The sequence below is a fragment of the Leuciscus leuciscus genome, assembly GCF_965113295.1.
Source record: "Leuciscus leuciscus genome assembly, chromosome: 22".
Classification (NCBI taxonomy): Eukaryota; Metazoa; Chordata; class Actinopteri; order Cypriniformes; family Leuciscidae; genus Leuciscus; species Leuciscus leuciscus.
Window position 1 is genome coordinate 14,373,122 of NC_138746.1, and position 18,173 is coordinate 14,391,294.

The following is an 18,173-nucleotide window of genomic DNA, read 5'->3' on the forward strand; positions in this document are numbered from 1 at the left end:
TGTAGCCTAACGATTTTGTATGCAAATGCTTAGGCCTATTTGTGTGTCTGTGTGATTAAATGTTTGTTTACCTATTTAGAGAAAGGTACATTTACATGTATTCATGTATTTAGCAGACGCTTTTATTCAACGCACTTAGGCCTATAGGAGAGGAACAAAGCAATTGTCAAGAAGCCAACAATATTCGTAATAATACCACACTGTAAAACTGTCAGGGTTCTGCCCAGGCAGCCTTGTTTTGTTTTGTTTTGTTTTGTTTTGTCTTTGTTTCATGTTTCTATGTTTGTCTTGTGTTTGAGCACATGGCTCTGTCTTTGTTTGTGTTTGCCATGTGCTCCGCTTGTCCCGCCTCCTTGTTTCCTGTTACCACGCCCCCTTGTTTAGTCCGCTTCTTGTCCTCGTTTCACTAATTGTGCTCACCTGATCCTCATGTGCTCTGGTCCCTTTATATTGTCCCTCTTTCCCTCATGTCTTTGCTGGTTTGTTTTGTGCGTTGTCTGCATTAATTGTGTGCATGCATTCTCGCTTTTTGTCAGTCAGTGCTAGCTTTGTTTTGATTTTTATCAAGTTTTTTTTCTTCTTTTTCTGATTTTAAGTCTAGTCAAGTTCTAGTCTTTATTTTGATCTAGTTCTAAGTTTTATTTTTGGTTTCTCTTTTGTTTTTGATTATTAACTAATCTCTTATTATTTTTCTCTTTAGTTTCCTACAAGGTTGCTGTCTCTTATTTCTTTTGCTAGTTTCAGTTCTTTATATCTAGACCTTTTGTTTATTTATTTTGCTAGATCCTGTTATTTCAGTATTGTTTCTTTATTTTTCTCTAGTCTCTTTATCAGTTTTATTTTGCTTTTATTACTTGTTGTCTTGGCCTGGTCAGTCTTGTCTTGTGTTGGTTCCTGTCCCGGTTCCTGTCCCGCATCCTGGTCGTTGACTCTCCTGGTCTGACAGCTAGCCTGGTGCTACGTCCAGTCTCATCACCTGTCAAGCCTCTGATTCCCTGAGCCGCTGCCTTGTCTCCATCTTTGGCCGTCATGTCTTTGCTGTCTCATCTTCGACCTACCTGTTCTCCAGTTTTGTGCCCTGCCCTATTGTTTGGACTGTTCCTGCCTGTGTTTTTGTATTTGTCAATAAATATCACTCCCTCTTCATTCTGCACCTGGGTCCTCTCTTCTCTGAATCATGACAAAAACATTATATGATCAATAAGTTATGGCAACATATTGATCTGGCAACATTGATATGGCAACATATTGATTTTTACATCGCTTTTAGTCAAAATAAGTTAAGCTTTTTCAAAAAGAAATAAGTTATACAAGATTCAACCAAATTTTCAAGTCAGTTCTATATAGGCCTTGTTAAAGTTACTTAAACATCCAAGTTGATTTTACTTAATTTCGGACAGCAACATTTTTATTTTATTTTTTTACAGCGCTTATTAGACAACTGGATTGGAAATCAAACGGGTGAATTAGTTTTTTTGTTGTTGTTTTTTTTCTCCATTGGTTTATGGGTGTGGGGTAGTTACAGAACAAAGAAAGAATAGAACAAATGTAATTTACTTGGTAAAGATGGAATAATTGAAATTTATTCTGTGGGACTTAAAAATATCGGTAACCAAGCAAGTAGGCCTACGCTAAATGATGAATAAAACTTAGGCTAGGAAAAGATTGTAAGTCTGGGTATGGGATGAAGAAAACACAACAAAATAGGCCTATTAATTAAATAATTTGAAAAGTATATCGAAAAGCAAGGTAAAAGTTTCTAAGACAGCTTTACAACAAAGTTGAAATTCTGCTAATTTAACCCATGGGACATAAAAGTGCCCAAAATAGATTTTTTTTTTTCTTAAATTTGTTTTTAAAGAAAATAAAGTTTTAAAATATAGCCTGGACAAATCCATACAACTACACATGTAATAATACAATACAAGTAAGAAAAAAAAAAGGAAATAGTAGAACAGTGAAGTCAAAAATGATTTACAACTCTTAATATGTATTTATTTACTTTTTAAAAAAGATATAATTTTAGTCTATTTTCATCATGCCAAAACTTGGCAAGTTACAGCAATAGTAAGATAAATTCGATTCAAGTCTGTGCTGAATGTGGGTACAATTTGGAGAAAAGCTGCAGTTGAACCCAGGCATTCACAGCAGCACCAAAGCTTAATTATTGAGGGTGACCCCCGATTGCTCAAACCAAATAGAGTTTTAGCAAGAAGCTCTTGCCTATTCAATTATAATTGGTGTATTCGGTCATAAGAAGCATATGCGTTTTAGCACAATGGGTGGACTCCAAAAGAAAGCTCAAAAGCACATTAAAACTGCATTACTTCTTCCAAGAAGTGTACTCAAGATCTTTCGGGTCTCGATGCGCACACCGTTCCAAAAGCGCACACGTCTCCAAAGGTGCACGTTTTACCACACAAAAGAGTTGACATTGTTTGAGTTTTAACAAGAGGTGTACATATGGCATCCGGGTTGTAATTAAATGTTTTTAAGTTGTTGTTTTTGTCTTCTCAGTGAAGTTTCCTTTTCTTCTCTATGTGCAGCCTTTTCCGCGTCTGAACAAGAGAGAAGAATTAAATAGCTTTTCTGCCAGTTTGGGACAAATGGATGGCAAAAAGCTGGTCAGCGAGTTTTGGTCCTTGATTGCCTTCTTCAGATGCCCTTCAAACAAAGGCTGGGGATGAAAATAAAGCCCCACCTGGTACTTCTGTTTGTTAAAATAATAAGAAATAGATTTCGTTTCATAAATAACTACAACAGATTGTAAAGTGCAGCAGTTGAAGAAGTAGCCTATCAATCAAGAGAGCGAGGTCAGGTATCACCTGCTCTTCAGTATAGGGCGCATTTATTGTTAAATCATGTTCTTTGCGATATCTATGATTTCCACAGCAACAGGTCGCCTATGTTTGCCCATACTTTGCATAACAAGCAAGATATTACTCTGCACTGATAAAAATCGGATGACAAATCTGACAGTCCCAAACCCACACCTGTCCCGCGATATCCCAATATGGGTCTGGCATCAAAAGTTATTTGTAAAGCGGTAATATTTGGTTTACTTTGGATTATTTCGAGGACTTTATAACAGCACGACAACATTCCCTATCTCCTTGCTTTATTTGTCCATTTTATTGAAAGCATATGGTTATCAGATGTCTTCCAAAATACATATTTAGTTAGACTGGCGATGAGTGCCTTTGTGGACACTTGGGAACCACGGTAAATATTTTGCGCCCATAACAGGGCTCGTGGTCTCTCCAATAAATTAAGATTTATCAAGACTTGGGGCCAAGTGTAAACTCGTGCTATCCGACCATGTTGAAAGTCTTGTTTGCAACTGCGACTATATTTACGACGCGCACTTAACGTACCTAATAACGGACTCCATTTGGAGACATCAGTGCGCACGCATTCTATTTTCTTTGCAAATTTAGTTGTGCATAAATTTCTGTTTTCATTGCACAAAGGAACTTCTCCTGCACATAGACACACGTTATTCCACATTTTCTTCGCTTAAATATAAATGTCCCAGGGTTTTGCGCACTACAACACAATTTACGCACAGGAATATCACCAGAAGGCGCACACAGGCACTGACACTAAAATTCTATTGTTTATCAGTAAAATTTTCAGCACTGATTATTGAAAATTACTTGTTAAAAGGAATATATAAGTGCCACTAAAAAGTTCCCGAAGCACGTATGTTCATAATACCTACATGGCTTCTATGTTAATGCAGTAAGGTTACCAAGTCACCTGCTGCGACCTGCTCCAGATCCATTAACTTTTTATACCACCCATTTCAGAAGCTGGTGTTTGAGAAAACTTCATGCGTATTCAGTGCCATTATTAACTCAATCGTGATGATATAGCATTCATTGTGAAAAAAAAAGGCTTTCATGCCACTATATATTTGCAGAAGGCTGTTTCGCGTGAAATTATGATTTTTAATATAAACTAGAAAAAATTACTAAGATAGAAAATGACAGACAACTATAGAAAACTATCCTGTTTTAAAATCCTCTCTTAGTTTATTTCTGAAACTATGAATGTACATTTTTGGAAAGGACCGTCTCGGTTCTGATTGGCCACTTGACTCCATTTGTTTGTCCTAGAGAGCAGACAGGATAAAGGGACATCAATGACGAATGGGCGCATCACCCTCTATTGTCCTCTTGATTTATATATTAAGGGAATGAATAAAGAGACTGCATGTTGCTCACTGATAGACAGGACTCTCAGTGCTCTAGACCAACACCCTCACGGAACTTCGGCTTCACCGAGCCAGTCTGCAAGAGGTAAGCATCTAAAGGATGATATGTTTCTTATAGATTGTTATTCGAGACCTTGGACTAAGGATGTCCAGTTGTGTTTTATGTTTACAGAATGACTCCAAGATCCACGTGCGCTTCGGGAAGAAGGAATGGGACCTTTAAATCTAACTGGAGTTCGACATTAGATCTCAAGTCTGGATCCACAGATATTACCAAAGGTCAACAAATTAAATACAACAGAGAATATGAGCTTGGCAACACAGACTCAGCGACTAAAGGATGCTCATCTACCTTTAGCGAAGCAAGAAATAAAAGAATGAAGAAAAAGATGCCAGTTAAATCAGCAAGCAGACAACGTGGGAATCGCAGAGGGAAGGCAAACGATAGAGAAAGGCACCGCATGCATAAGCTGAACTCCGCTCTGGATAGTCTGAGAAGCGTGCTTCCAACTTTTCCAGATGACGCGAAACTGACTAAAATTGAGACCTTGAGATTCGCGCACAATTACATTTGGGCATTGTCAGAAACACTGAGAATTGCAGACCACGTTAGACAAATTTCAAATAACGTTCGGGATCAGGGGAACCTCACGGTGCCAAGCGCCTGCTTGGAAGCGCGTAACAGCGCATCAAGCTCGTGCGCGTCCAAGTGGCACTCCACAAACTCATCATCAAATTGGCAAGAAACCCAAGGCTACTACTCTGATTTGTTGCTAGAGGAATTTAACTGCAATTTTCAGGACAATCTGACATTTTGATTTGCTGAGGAAAGTATAATCTGCGAGTAGCAAAACAAATCTGGCAAAAGTTAACCATTGCTATTAGGACCACGAGTATGACACGTTTCAGGGCAGCTCATATGTGGATTAATTTTACTTTTCGTTTATGCCTGAAAAACAACAACATAATCATTTTATAATTTTAATTATTCAAACGTTTTGTTGCATGCTTCCATATGTCTATGACGATGACAGACAAATCAATGTTGTAAATATTGTTTCTGATATGTCCTTCTTCCCTTTTTAAGTCAAGCAAATAAACAAAAAGTTATTTTTTTAATCTTTTTTCATTCGAGTGCTTTTGTAGAATATAAATTGTACAACCAAGTATAATAAATTCATATAAAAATGCTTTAGTGTCTCGTGAAGCAAGCTTGCGTGTTGTAATTTTACAGACAGGGTTCTGCGCATGCGCCGTACACCAGCTGAGCTTTCCAGAGCAACAGGTGCTCACACTCGGGAAGACCGTGCAATCTCTAATGGAAAAAAACATGAAAATATCCCAGCTAAGTACAAATGAAACCTTAATTTCTTAAATAAAAACAAAATCAAACTCCAGACACATTCAATGTCTCTAAATATTTTATTTCGTAAACAAGCCTTATTATCATTTTGCTTGGTGCCTGTATTTTTTTCCTTATGCACATGTTGTGTCAAATAACTCTGTGTTTCAATTAGTATATTCTTGTAAGAACTGAGTAATTGTGATTATGTTCACTTTTGAGATTTCTTACAGCTGCAGAAACAAACTATTGCACTCTGACTGAAGTATGAGTGTGTTTGTGCTTTTAATAGAACATTCAAATATTCTATCATTTATTCTGCGATAATTATGCTTCTGCAGAAAGGCTTTTATTGAAAGGCCAGTACGGTTCAAATGAATAAACATTACTAATCAAAAAAGCCTGTAAAAAGTTAATCTTTTAATAAATAAACCATAAAGAAATTTCACAATGGATATGCAACATTTTATTTTTCTAGCATGGCTGAACAAGTTATTTCATAAAAAAATATGGAGAATCCAAAAGACAATATACATACAGGGAATAGATTTTACAAACCGATGTGTGTGAGAAATATGACCATGATTACATAATACATTTCAATGATCAATTTATGAAAAACTGCTAATGCAGTAAGTGGTCTTAATATACCCTAGCACCAATAATATGAGCCTTTTATACAAAGAGATATATGTATGGAATGACTAAGACATTGGAATGTATGATAGCAATGGCACTTATCTGGATAGACCCTATATTCACATATTCAGGTGATGTCTAATCACATTTCCTGATTATTGTTGCCGAAGTCCATTTAAATCCATGCACTTCTGTGTGAGCATGTAAGAGTTGTTTCAAACATTCATGCTGCCAACAAAGCAGCCTCACTGAAAGACTATCCAAATAAAGTGTTACAGATTTCTGAAGGAATACCCCACATAAGGGAATGTGCAGTTTTAAAGTAGAATGTTGGTAAGATTCTACTTTGGAAAAACCGTGACAACGTCATAACCCTCTGGAGGAGTGACGCGTTCGCGTGCGTGTTTCTCACAGTAAATCTTGTCCTCAACAAAAAAGTGTCCTTTCTGCTTCAGATTGATCCCGCAGTCTGTGCAAACGTAGCACTCTGGGTGGCGAAACTTATCTCGAACTTTGACAATCATTCCTCTTTAAAACCAGAACAAAAAGAGAGAGAGATCAAAGTTAGTCACAGTATAGGAAAACATGTTTGGGAAAAATTCCTATTATTATAAGAGGCTGCTCACTGCAGAACCAATGGGTGGAGCTTGACATGAAATCTGCCATGTCCAAATACCCACACTTGCGGTCTTAGCCACTTGAGAGCGCGTGCTCGCAACAGGAAGTAAGTGCGCAAGACTGTCCCATGTCTTAAAAATGCCAAAGTGCAGTGCCCTTAATGTACATTAAACCCACACTATCTCAAATACTGCTTCAGAGTGGTATTCAAGGCTAAGCGTATCCCATCATGCATTATGTTCGAGAACTGTTGGTATGTGTAGGCCTTTTGCAACTGTTTTTATCACTTAATTAGAAGCACCACAATTTTCTGATAGTTACATAGCGACTACTGAACAGACATGTAGAAGTTTATTTTAAAATGCAAAGTGTTGAAAATATAATAAATAAAAGCTCTGTAAACACTTGCATTTTTTGCAACACTATAAGTGTGAGTGTCCCATCAAGTAATCAAAAGTTCTACACACACTTGCAGTCTTTACGCCTACTTGAACACTTGGGCCAAATAGAGGAAATACGTCATGCAAGTAGACAAGTGGTCAAGTGCCAAAAACCGCAAGTGTGGATATTTGGACAAGGCAATCATTTGGCTCTACAGTGAACACCACTTGATCATTATGGAGAAATCCAAATCCAAAGAAGATAATATAAAGAGATTCAGTTCATACATTTTCCACTAGATGGCGACACTGGACATGCATGAAACTACAAAGTACTTGCAACTGTTCTTGGACGCATGAATTTCCTTAAAACTCCTAAAAAGATATACCAAAACAGTGAAACTTACACAATCCCTGAACCGCATTTGTCACATAGAGAGAGCTTTTCAGGATTCCCAACTGAGGCTCCAATTTTTGGGGTGGGGGCCTTGACGCTTCTGAAGCCAGAGGGTTTATCTACATCACCTGACACAAAGAAACAAAGATGCTTAGGCTTTTTTTATAGGGCAGATCATCTGATGCCATTTACAAAACGTGTTTCACAGCTAATGATTATGAATGACCAGAATTGCAGATACCCATTTTGTCAACAGAAGCTAAGGCTTGGTCACTTTCATGTAATTCAGACACAATGTAATAGGGTATACACAGTGTGTTTAGATATTATACCAGTTTCCAGGATCTCCTGCAGAACTTTAAAAGAGGCAGACTGGCGAGGAGGCTCATTGGATTCTTGATTCTCCTGCAGCATTTTGTACACCTCAGAGTCTGCAGGTAATGCAGGCTTTGGCTGGCCAGGTTTACAGGGATCTGAGCTATAATACAGGAAGAAGGTCACATATGACAGTCACAAGACAAACAATGTTATCTCAATAGTATTATGTCATTCAAGCCAATCCCAACTGACTCGTTTCAGCCCTGACAGCCATAAATTCAAATAGCTATACTTATACACAAAAGAACTGGAATAAATGTTGCAGTTATAATGTTGACTTATAAGAGTGTTCATGATAAAGACAAACATCTTTTAAAAACCTAGTCCAGAACACGTGCTTAATTCTTAAAACTTTATATTCTTGTTGATTTAGTATGGTTTTGAAAAACTCATTTTCGAGAAAGTTTAAATTTAATCAAGTAAACACTAATAACATATTTTCCTTACACACTGAATACATGCGAGTGTACACATCTCAATCCTTTCTTAAATCATTAAAAAATATATATATATACACTACCGTTCCAAAGTTTAAGAAAAAAAGTTCAAGATAAAAAAAAAAAAAGTTTTATTCGGCAAGGACCCATTAAAATGATCAAAACTCAAAAGTGACAAAGACATTTATAATGCTGCACTTTTGAACTTTCTATTCATCAAGGAATCCTGAATAAATATTACAGTTTCCACAAGAGTATTAAGCAGCACAACTGTTATTGATAATAATAATATTAAGATAATAATATTAAAAAGAAAAGTTTCTTGAGCACCAAATCAGCATATTAGGATGGTTTCTGAAGGATCATGTGACTGGAGTAAATTCAGCTTTGCCATCACAGGAATTAATTACATTTTAAAATAGAAAATTATTTTACATTTAATATTATAATCACAATGTTACTGTGATATTTTTGCAGCTTTCGTGAACATAAGGGACTTCTTTCCAAAAGATAAAAAACAAATAAATAATTGACCCCAAGTTTCTGAATGGTACTGTATTTATCAATGTACAATTATTTTTCAAATATCATAAATTAATCATTTATTAAACACCATTAGGTTTTTGAGGAGTTGCCCCACGTGACATTTAACAACCTGTATTAACCTTGCCTTGTAAAAAGGTCAAATTATTTGCTATTTTAGAGACTTATAGTCATGAATGTGTCCACTCTATGATATCATTTCCTGATTTATTATGTTTTTCCTATATGTTGGTTGCACCATATGGCTTTGTGACAAGTGTGTCAGTGTGGTGTGCATCATGCTTACTTCTTACTGGCTTCATTGGAGACAGAAGTCTGGACATCATCCACTGCGCTGTTGAAACTCTTAATGTTCTCAGAGGAATACAGGCCAGCGGGGTTATTGTAAAGGTTGGTGACCACCCTGGGACTGCCAGAATTAAATGGAATAGCACTCCTGTTATGAGCAGAGCCTATTTGTTTTACCTCCTACAGAAAAAGACACCAGGAACTATGAGACTACAAATCTAAAAAACACGGCAAACAGAGGAGAGAAGCATAAATGCTTTTAAATTATGCTTTAAAAGCATAATTCACCCAAAAATCATTCACACACCCCTATGCCATTACAAAACTGTGTGAATTTTACCCTTACATTTATTTATAAGAACATTACACATTGTAATTTCTGTAAATATGCCATTAGCCAACTGAACATTTCCAACTGTATTTTTTTGCCCAGATGCTAAAAGAACATGACAATTTACATACATAAATACAGACAAAATGTACAGAAAAATACATAAAGAAAAAAAGAAAATGTCTTCACAGAAGAAAGTCATAAAGGTTTGGAACGACATGAGGGTGAGTAAATGATGACAGAATTTCATTTTTGGGTGAACTATACCTTTAAGAGATTGAAACAAAGCCAAAGACATTAGGGCCCGGTTCACAGACAGGGCTTACTAAGCCAGGATTAGTCCTTATTTCAATTAGAACATTTAAGTAGCTTTTATAAACATGCCTCAGAAAAGGAAAAAACATTACTGGTGTGCATCTTGAGATAAAACAATGGCAGTGACATATTTTAAGATATGTCAGTGCAAGACAAGTGGCTTTCAGTTAGAACAGCTCAAACATGTATTTTATTCTGGGACTAGCTTAATTTTTAGTCTGTGAAACCGGGGGTATATCATTTAATAAGGAATGCAGTAATGTATAACTATTAGACCAGAAAAAAAATATCTGAGAATCAATCATTACTTTTTTTAAATAACCAAGCTGATGTGAACTAAGACCATTAAACAAAAAACAGACATAGAAAAGTTTTGCCAAAGACTGAGGTTTTAATGACACTGTGAAAGTTTCCACTGTTAACAACATATTTAGCAGTTGTTTTTTATTATGTTTCGCTCTCTGCTTGAATCGGGAAACATTTATAACACCAAAACTATGTAGTCAAACTCCACACACTTCCTATGATCACTCACATTCTGACCCTAAGTTTCCAACTTAGCCTGCAGGATGTGGGTCTTGCGTCATGGCTTTGGCTGATAAACTCACCGGTCTCCATGGATAAGGCTTGTTAGGACATAAACAATGACTTCACTTTGGCAGCCTATTAGTGACGTGCCTTTATTTGTTTAGCGGATATGGTCCTGTTATGTATGACAGCCTCAAGCACAACGAATGGCTTTAAAGCTCATTGAAAATGATCAGTGGTCCATTTAAAAATCCCTCAGCTACCAGTTAAGCAGAGCTGAAACGTACCTGTGCATCTGTATTTGCCAGATTCATCTTGTATGGATTGGGCTTTCCTTCTTCATTGACCAGTGGGGACCACATTTTTGTCTCTGATCTAAAAAAAGAAAAAAAGTGTCATACAGTGAATCAATAATTGATTAAAATATAAAGTATAAAATCAAGGCTTAAAAGTAAGAATGGCCTGATGACCAGTGTGAGACAGTTTTTGGGCAAGTTGATGTAATTGTACTAATCTTGTATTGTGTAAGTTTGCAAGGCATAAAACACATTGGGTTTTCTGTCATGTATTGAACAATGCTGTTGCAAATTCTGACTTGCCACCAATGTAGCGTTTTCTAGCTGATTGACACAGATGAGGATATGTCGAAATTGTAAGAATGTCTTCTGAATGACTTCAGTAAAACCGAGCTGAAAATTACACCCAGCAACATTTTACAATGTATGCCATTGTTTTCCACGGTGTAATTGAATTTTATTATACTTTCTAGCTATTATAACACATTAAAAGCCTACTGATTTTTGTAACATTTAATGAAATGGTCTTGTACAAATACAAATCCACTTCCAAAAAGTCAGCATTTGTTGCAAAACTTTTTTTAATGGGGATCTCGACAAAATGCACTAAAAACTAAAAGAGGACCTCAATACAGGGACCAGTGGAGAAATGGCACCCTAATGGTTCAAAATATTCAATCTAGATTGTCTGGAAGAATTTATCAAATAATCAATTTGTCCATTTGTATTTTTTTTAAAGAAGTTTTGTTACATCACGCTTTTCTGTGTGCATTTAGCAGATACCTTTATCCAAAGTGACTTACAAATAAGGTAAAAAAAAAAAGAAGCAATTTGTCAAAGAGCCAATATTCGTAATAAACAACACCTGGTTTATTAGTCAAGGCAAGATTACTCATGGCTAATGATATATATTTGGTAATTCAGACAAACCACAGCCTGTTCCCCTCACCTGTCAATGGAAAGCACCATTTCCTCAAGGCAAGCTTTGATTTTATTCTGTGCTTCCAGGTGAGTCATGCCCTCTGTTGACTCTCCATCTATGGCCAGGATCATGTCCCCAATGCAAAGGTCAGCCTGAGCCGCTTTACTTCCTGGGGTCACCTAAAAAAAAAATCTAAAAATGAGTATCATCATCATTGTCTAAAAGGAAAAATAGGCTTTTTAGTGAATGCAGACAAATCACCCTTTGTTACTTTAAAATGAAATTGTGCCATTTTTCATGCCCAAATATAAACTGAAAGTTTTTTTTTTTTGCACAATAACTGTGGATCAGCACAAAAAAATGCTAAACTTTGACAAAAATATTTTATTTTTGTTATAATTGTGATTTTATAATATTTAGATATGAATCCAACTGAATCCAACTTGTGAAAAGATATCTTTCAGGTAGTCAAATAGCAAATAGCATATAGTGGAGCTCTATGGCCATCTAGTGGTTAAAGTGATATTTTTTTAATTTTAAAACTGCATTTTCCAAAAAATGGGCATAAATGTTACATTAAACCATTTAAAATGATCCATGTTATCCCCATGAATGAAAGTTAGAAATCTGGGTCTTTTATAAAGTGAATTTTACATCATATGCTGTTTTTTTGTAAAAAGCTTATTTAAATAAATATTTATTTATTTATTTATAGAAATTTAAAAGATATCATAAATTCTCCAAAAACTGCACAAATGTTGAGTAAAAACATTAACAAACAGAATAAAATTACATTTGTAAAAAAAAAAAACTATTATCTTGTTACAAAATTAAATGTTATTGTCTGGGGTCTCTGGAGACCCCAAAAAACACGAGTGTAGACATAAATATAGACCATCAGAGGGTTAAGGTGCAGTCAGCAAGTTATTTATTTATGTTTAGCTGACTCTTATTCATCCCAATAGTACCAGTGGTTTGGTGCATCAGCCTGAATGCATGAGGTTTGTTTTAAGAATATCTGCAACTTGATGCTGAAACCCTTTTTGCCTGTTTCTCTCATGATGCACACATCCATATACATATTCATCCATATACACTTTCAGAACTTATTTTTCTAGCTGATAAAAATCAGCCAATCAGATTCCACTCTGCTTTAAAAGCTGGAGCATTTCATGTGGCAGATGACATTTCTGCAGTGCCTACTTATAATGAACAGAACATTATCATTAATTGTTTTTGGAAGGTAACAGTTATTGTTCTTGATGTGAACGGGCCTTAATCTTTTACATAGATCGCTGACAGGAAGTGCTATATGAAGCAAACAGGTGATCTCATCATGGCAGCGCCCATGATGAGGAGACCCACTCTATGTAAAACAACTTATTCTACAAAGCTGATGTCTGGAGGCTTCTTCTAATGTAAGTGAATATAAGTGTAAATTAATATTTCTTTATATGTAAAATCTTTTAATTAACAAAACATATTGGGTGCAAATTAGTTGACAGGCAGCTTGTTGCAGTTGAAGGTAGCCTATGCTGCACTTTTGAAACTCGCGCGTAAGTGTCATATTATAACGTGTCACTTATGCCATGAATTCTTGTAATGTTTTAAAAACAGCTTCGGTCTATTTCTACGAAACTATATGGAACCACGTAGCCTAGTAGTTCTATTTAGAGAAATAATCTAATTTCCTGTCCATATAATTTGTTAGTTTTGGATTCCATGTTTTAAGAGAAAGACAGTGGCGATTTAATCCAAGTGCTCTCGAGTCTAAGTTCACGTGCGTTTCGGTTGGATGCTGCGGCATGCGTGGCACGTTCTTGAGAAGGTTTATCCGTTTTATGAAGCATAATGTTTTGGCCTAGTTGTGTCTATGAACGCCACTTTTTCTCTGTGCTAAATTATTAACAAATCCGAAGTTAACGTCTTACCCTCGAGATTGTAAGAGGCTGCTCGAAATCTTTCCCTCCGACCAGACGGAATCCCCACGGTCCAGGGCCTTGTAAAACAACCCGTACAGGCATTATACTTCCAACACTTAGCCTAAACGGCTGACGTAAAGTTGTTCCTGAACTGGTGCACTGTAACTGTGCTATAAAGTCTGTAGTTTCGTGTTACTGTAGCGGGACAGGGCGTTCACTTAGTTTGAAGAGACGATGACTGGGCGGAGCTTCCTCAGAAGTGAGCGAATAATGTCAGGTCTCTGTGCTGATAAGAGCTCATTTCCTATGTTTGTTTAGGGGTGGGACGTTACGTCATTTTATATTGAAGTTTACCATGTATGGTAGAGTCAAATCCTGGGATTTGGTATGTGCCACTCCCAATCCAGTAGAAATCCTGGCGAATTCCTGTTGGCTCAAAACATATGCTTTCCAGGACTATGGGTCACATTCTCAGCATTCCCCAAAAGTGGAGCAAGTGCAGACAAAACGGGCAACGCGGTAGCAGCACATTGTTTGATTTATATCAAAGGTGTGTGTAGAGTTCTGTAAACTTTATAAAGATAAGCACGTCCATAGAATGGATAGGCTAAAGCACAAGTGAAGACATGCTGCATCATGATTTGTGAGCCTTTGAAATACCGAGGAGGACATTTCAAATGCTCCTCCAGTCAGTTTTCAACATGTTTCAAAATATTTGTGAAGATATTTTCAAAGGTTTGGCCATCAAAAGTGTAACCAAACCTGGACACAAATACTTTCTACATTTAACACATTGCATCTAGTACATTAAGTTGCACAATTGATGGCATTGTAGCTTAAAACATTATAATTGTTTATGCAAATTCAAAGATGGTTTGAGATATGGGAGTGCACTCTTTGATTTATTTTTACCCAGTTCAGGAATAAGTGTTAAAGTAGCCTATACATTATGAGTTTGTATTCACTTTTTCAGATAAACTGTAGGCTATTAGTAGTCCAGAGGCTAATCTCTTACTTTACAATTTAAAAATATATATTCCAAGTAAAATGGTTGCTAAACAGTTAGGATTCTCAGTCAGGATGGTTCTGTAATATGGTCCCAGGGGGCCTGTCTTATCTATTTAGTAACCATGGTGATTTCAGTTAGGATCTCATTTAGAACACTGAACTTATCTTAAGACTTCAGATAGGATGTCTCTGTAATATACAGCCTATACACCCTTCCTGCAGAGTTTAACCCTGCTTTGGCACACCTGTTATTATCAAGGAGTCCGAAAGTCTTTCAGTAACAGTTTTTCAGGTAGCCTATGCTTAACTAAACTATACAGAATGGAAGATTTTCAAAATGTGATCTTTGGCCCACACAGACTAATTTCTAGCAATGTGTCCCCTCCTCAAATTCAATGCGCTTGGACCTTCTTCACATTTCTGGATTAGGAATGTGTAATGTATTAGGGTTAACTTTTTACCTATAAAGGTAAATGGAAGACTGGTATATGTTACATTCCCATAACTTTCAAAGAGGAGGGTAAATAGAGAAATGGATTAGATGGCAGTTAGAGGAAAGATGTCAAATTGAAACTGTATCGGAAACCTCATCACAGCTGTGTTGACTATTTTAAAAATATTTTAATGCCAGGATAATAATGTACAGTGATATAAATGTACATACATTTTTTTTAATACATGGAAATATAAAAAACAAAGTTAATTATTGCAGAAATGTCATCACATTCTGTAATAAAACCCCATAAATTTGTATATGGCTTGCAATAAGAAATTGTTAATGAAAATGTAAAATACAAAAAAATAAGTAGGCTAATATGAACAAATAGAAATATCAATAGTGCAAAATAAGAAAAAGTAGCCTAAATGAAATAACACTACAGAGTAAAAAAGTGATAAATATACACACAGTAGTCTACCGGTCAAAAGTTTTTAGATTTTTTTCATGTTTTTGAAATAATGTCTTAATCTCACCAAGGCTGCATTTATTTGATCAAAAATACAATAAAAACAGCAAAACTGAAATATTATTGCAAATTAAATTATCTGGTTTCTGTTGTAATATATTTTAAAGTGATCACAAAGCTGAATTTCTTGCTATTTCTGCAGTCTTCAGTGTCACTTCTTCAGAAATATGCTAAATTTGGTGATTTTGGCGATTTATGATTATTAACTAGTGGAAAATGCCTGTGCAAAATAAGTTTTTGTGTGTGTTTTTAGTAATTGTTGGTTTGGTGTGTTTGAGTGCTCATTGTTACAATTACACAGCAAAAAAAAAAAGACATTTTTATTTGTGCATGGTAGAAAGCACACAGTGAACTCTGAGAAAACGCTATGCTTGAGCAAACAGTTTGTGAATAGGCTACTACAAATGATGCCCGTGAAAGAGACTGTGAACGCATTGAATAGGATATGTTTAGTTGGTGAATAGCATAGGCTACTATTACACAGTAGCGATAACGTTAAGCGCACCAGAATGAAATATAATATTCAGAAGTAAACAGCATAGCTGACTTACAGATTCAGTTAACATCCACAAATGAATAAGCGCGTCGATTCAGGGAGCAGTGCAAAAGTGCCTGTGCAAAATCAGTTTTTGTGTGTGTTTTTAGTAATTGTTGGTTTGGTGTATTTGAGTGCTCATTGTTACAATTACACAGCAAAAGTTCAGTGACATTTTTATTTGTGCATGGTAGAAAGCAAATACTGATACTGACATAATGACATACAATAAATGTGGAAAATTGAACTACACGATTCAGGGATTAGGCTACACAGTGAACTCTGAGAAAACGCTACTTAAGCTCCGCTGCTTTCTTCGACCCTCTCTGTCTCTGGTCCTGCGCTGTGCTCACTCAGTGTGTGTGTGAGAGGGGGAGTGGCCAGCTGTGCTCACTCAGTGTGTGTGTGAGAGGGGGAGTGGCCAGCGGCTAGAGCAGCAAAAGCCAGCGTGTGCTTCTTTTACCGATATATATTTACCGATATCTTTTGCATTTCTAATCCAAACAACGTCAAACTTGGCACTGCACTTACTCATGCCCGTAGCAAGACACCTGTCAAGTTTGAAATCCATCGGAGCAAGACACCTGTCAAGTTTGAAATACATCGGACTAACGGTTCGAGAGATATGCGAATAACAGACAGACAGACAGACAGACAGACAGACAGACAGACAGACAGACAGACGTTTTTGTAATTTATAGATAGATGCTAAACAGTAAACAGTTGTGCTGCTTAATAATTTTGTGGGAACTGTTTTTTTTTTTACAGGATTTTTTTTGATGAATACAAAGTTAAAAATAACAGCATTTATTATAAATATAACTTTTTGTAATATTTAACAATTTCATAAACGTCTTTACTGTCTTTTTTGATCAATTTAATTCGCCTTTGCTAAATAAAAGTAGGCTATACATTTTCTTCCTTTCTTTAAAAAAATCGTACTTACCCCAAACTTTTGAATGGCAGTGTATCACGAAAACATAAATAATAATAATATAGACAGCTAAAACTGTTTTCAACATTATTAATAATGATGTTAGAATGATTTCTGAAGATCATGAGACACTTAAGACTGAAATAATGGCTGCTGAAAATTCAGCTTTGCATTCACAGAAATAAATTACATTTTAAAATATATTACAACAGAAACAAGTTCATTTAAATTGTAACATTTCACAAAATTACAGTTGATTTTTGATCAAATAAATGAAGCCTTTGTGAGATTAAGAGACTAGGCTATACTTTCAAAAATATTAAAAAACCTTTATGTTTCCAAACTTTTGACCGGTATATAAAGGGACTTATTTATTCAGAAGGATTGAATAGGCCTATACAGATTTTACAATATCTGTTATATTCAATTGTTTTAGTCTAGCCTACTAATAAATACGTCGATCAATCAGTGGAAATGTTGCCTCTATAACAGAGGACTAGATTAAATACTTTACTTTAACGCTACCAAAGTTCAGTTAAAAAGCAAATTTGTCTTTTGATTCAAAGTTGAAGGATACTAAATTGCATACAGCCTGTTGGCGGCACCACCGGTGCATCATAATGCGAGCTCGGAGTTGAATTGCAGAAATCAGATGTGATGTAAACTCACGACCAACAGAGGTCATCCTCAACCCTTTGCACTCAAACACACGGACAGTTTTGAAATGTCTTATTTTCGTTTCCACTTCTTTTTTCCGTGATGATAGCACCGTGAAGGACATAACCACAAACACACTGCTCGTTCTCAAATGATAAGCTCCTATATGTGTGTCTTTGCTCTACCTCAACAATTAAAGCGTTTGAGCGCGAGATCAAAACATTACTGGAGTTCTGTAAGTTTATTTTTGTATCCAAGAGAGTGTAGCCTACCTAGATTAGGTACCTAGATTGTACCTACATTACACGAAACAGATACAGTGTTTATAGTGCCTTATAAAAGCATTATTTTAGTGTTTGCATCAACAGTATAAAGATAGAGAATATCTAAGTTCCCTAAGCTGTTCTTTTTTAACACGGTTCCTCTTTATCAGTGTGCTCTACTGAAAAGCAGAAGTACCTAAAGCATGTGACCTGCTGAAACTATCAGTACGAGTCGATGAGAAGTAGTTTAACTCTTGTG

The 18,173-nt window shown here is 36.0% G+C and overlaps 2 protein-coding genes and 1 long non-coding RNA gene across 3 annotated transcripts in view; 2 read left to right on the forward strand and 1 right to left on the reverse strand.

The window, feature by feature from the left end:
* Window positions 1-9,230, forward strand: part of LOC309487270 — a 93,610-nt gene extending 84,380 nt beyond the window's left edge. The window contains exons 2-3 of the long non-coding RNA XR_014201802.1: window positions 8,521-8,889; window positions 8,948-9,230. This is a non-coding gene — a long non-coding RNA (uncharacterized lncRNA). The remainder of the gene's footprint in view (window positions 1-8,520; window positions 8,890-8,947) is intronic.
* On the forward strand, window positions 4,342-6,417 carry neurog3 (neurogenin 3). Its single transcript, XM_082154865.1, has one exon. The coding sequence runs from the start codon at window positions 4,390-4,392 to the stop codon at window positions 5,032-5,034; it is 645 nt and encodes a 214-aa protein (XP_082010991.1). The 5' UTR covers window positions 4,342-4,389; the 3' UTR covers window positions 5,035-6,417.
* Window positions 6,002-13,779, reverse strand: pdlim1 (PDZ and LIM domain 1 (elfin)). The gene is made up of 7 exons (XM_082154853.1): window positions 13,562-13,779; window positions 11,658-11,809; window positions 10,700-10,787; window positions 9,237-9,418; window positions 7,925-8,070; window positions 7,603-7,720; window positions 6,002-6,725 (listed from the first exon to the last, which is right to left on the reverse strand). The coding sequence occupies exons 1-7, from the start codon at window positions 13,652-13,654 to the stop codon at window positions 6,539-6,541; spliced, it is 966 nt and encodes a 321-aa protein (XP_082010979.1). The 5' UTR covers window positions 13,655-13,779; the 3' UTR covers window positions 6,002-6,538.
* Window positions 13,780-18,173: the final 4,394 nt, after the last annotated feature.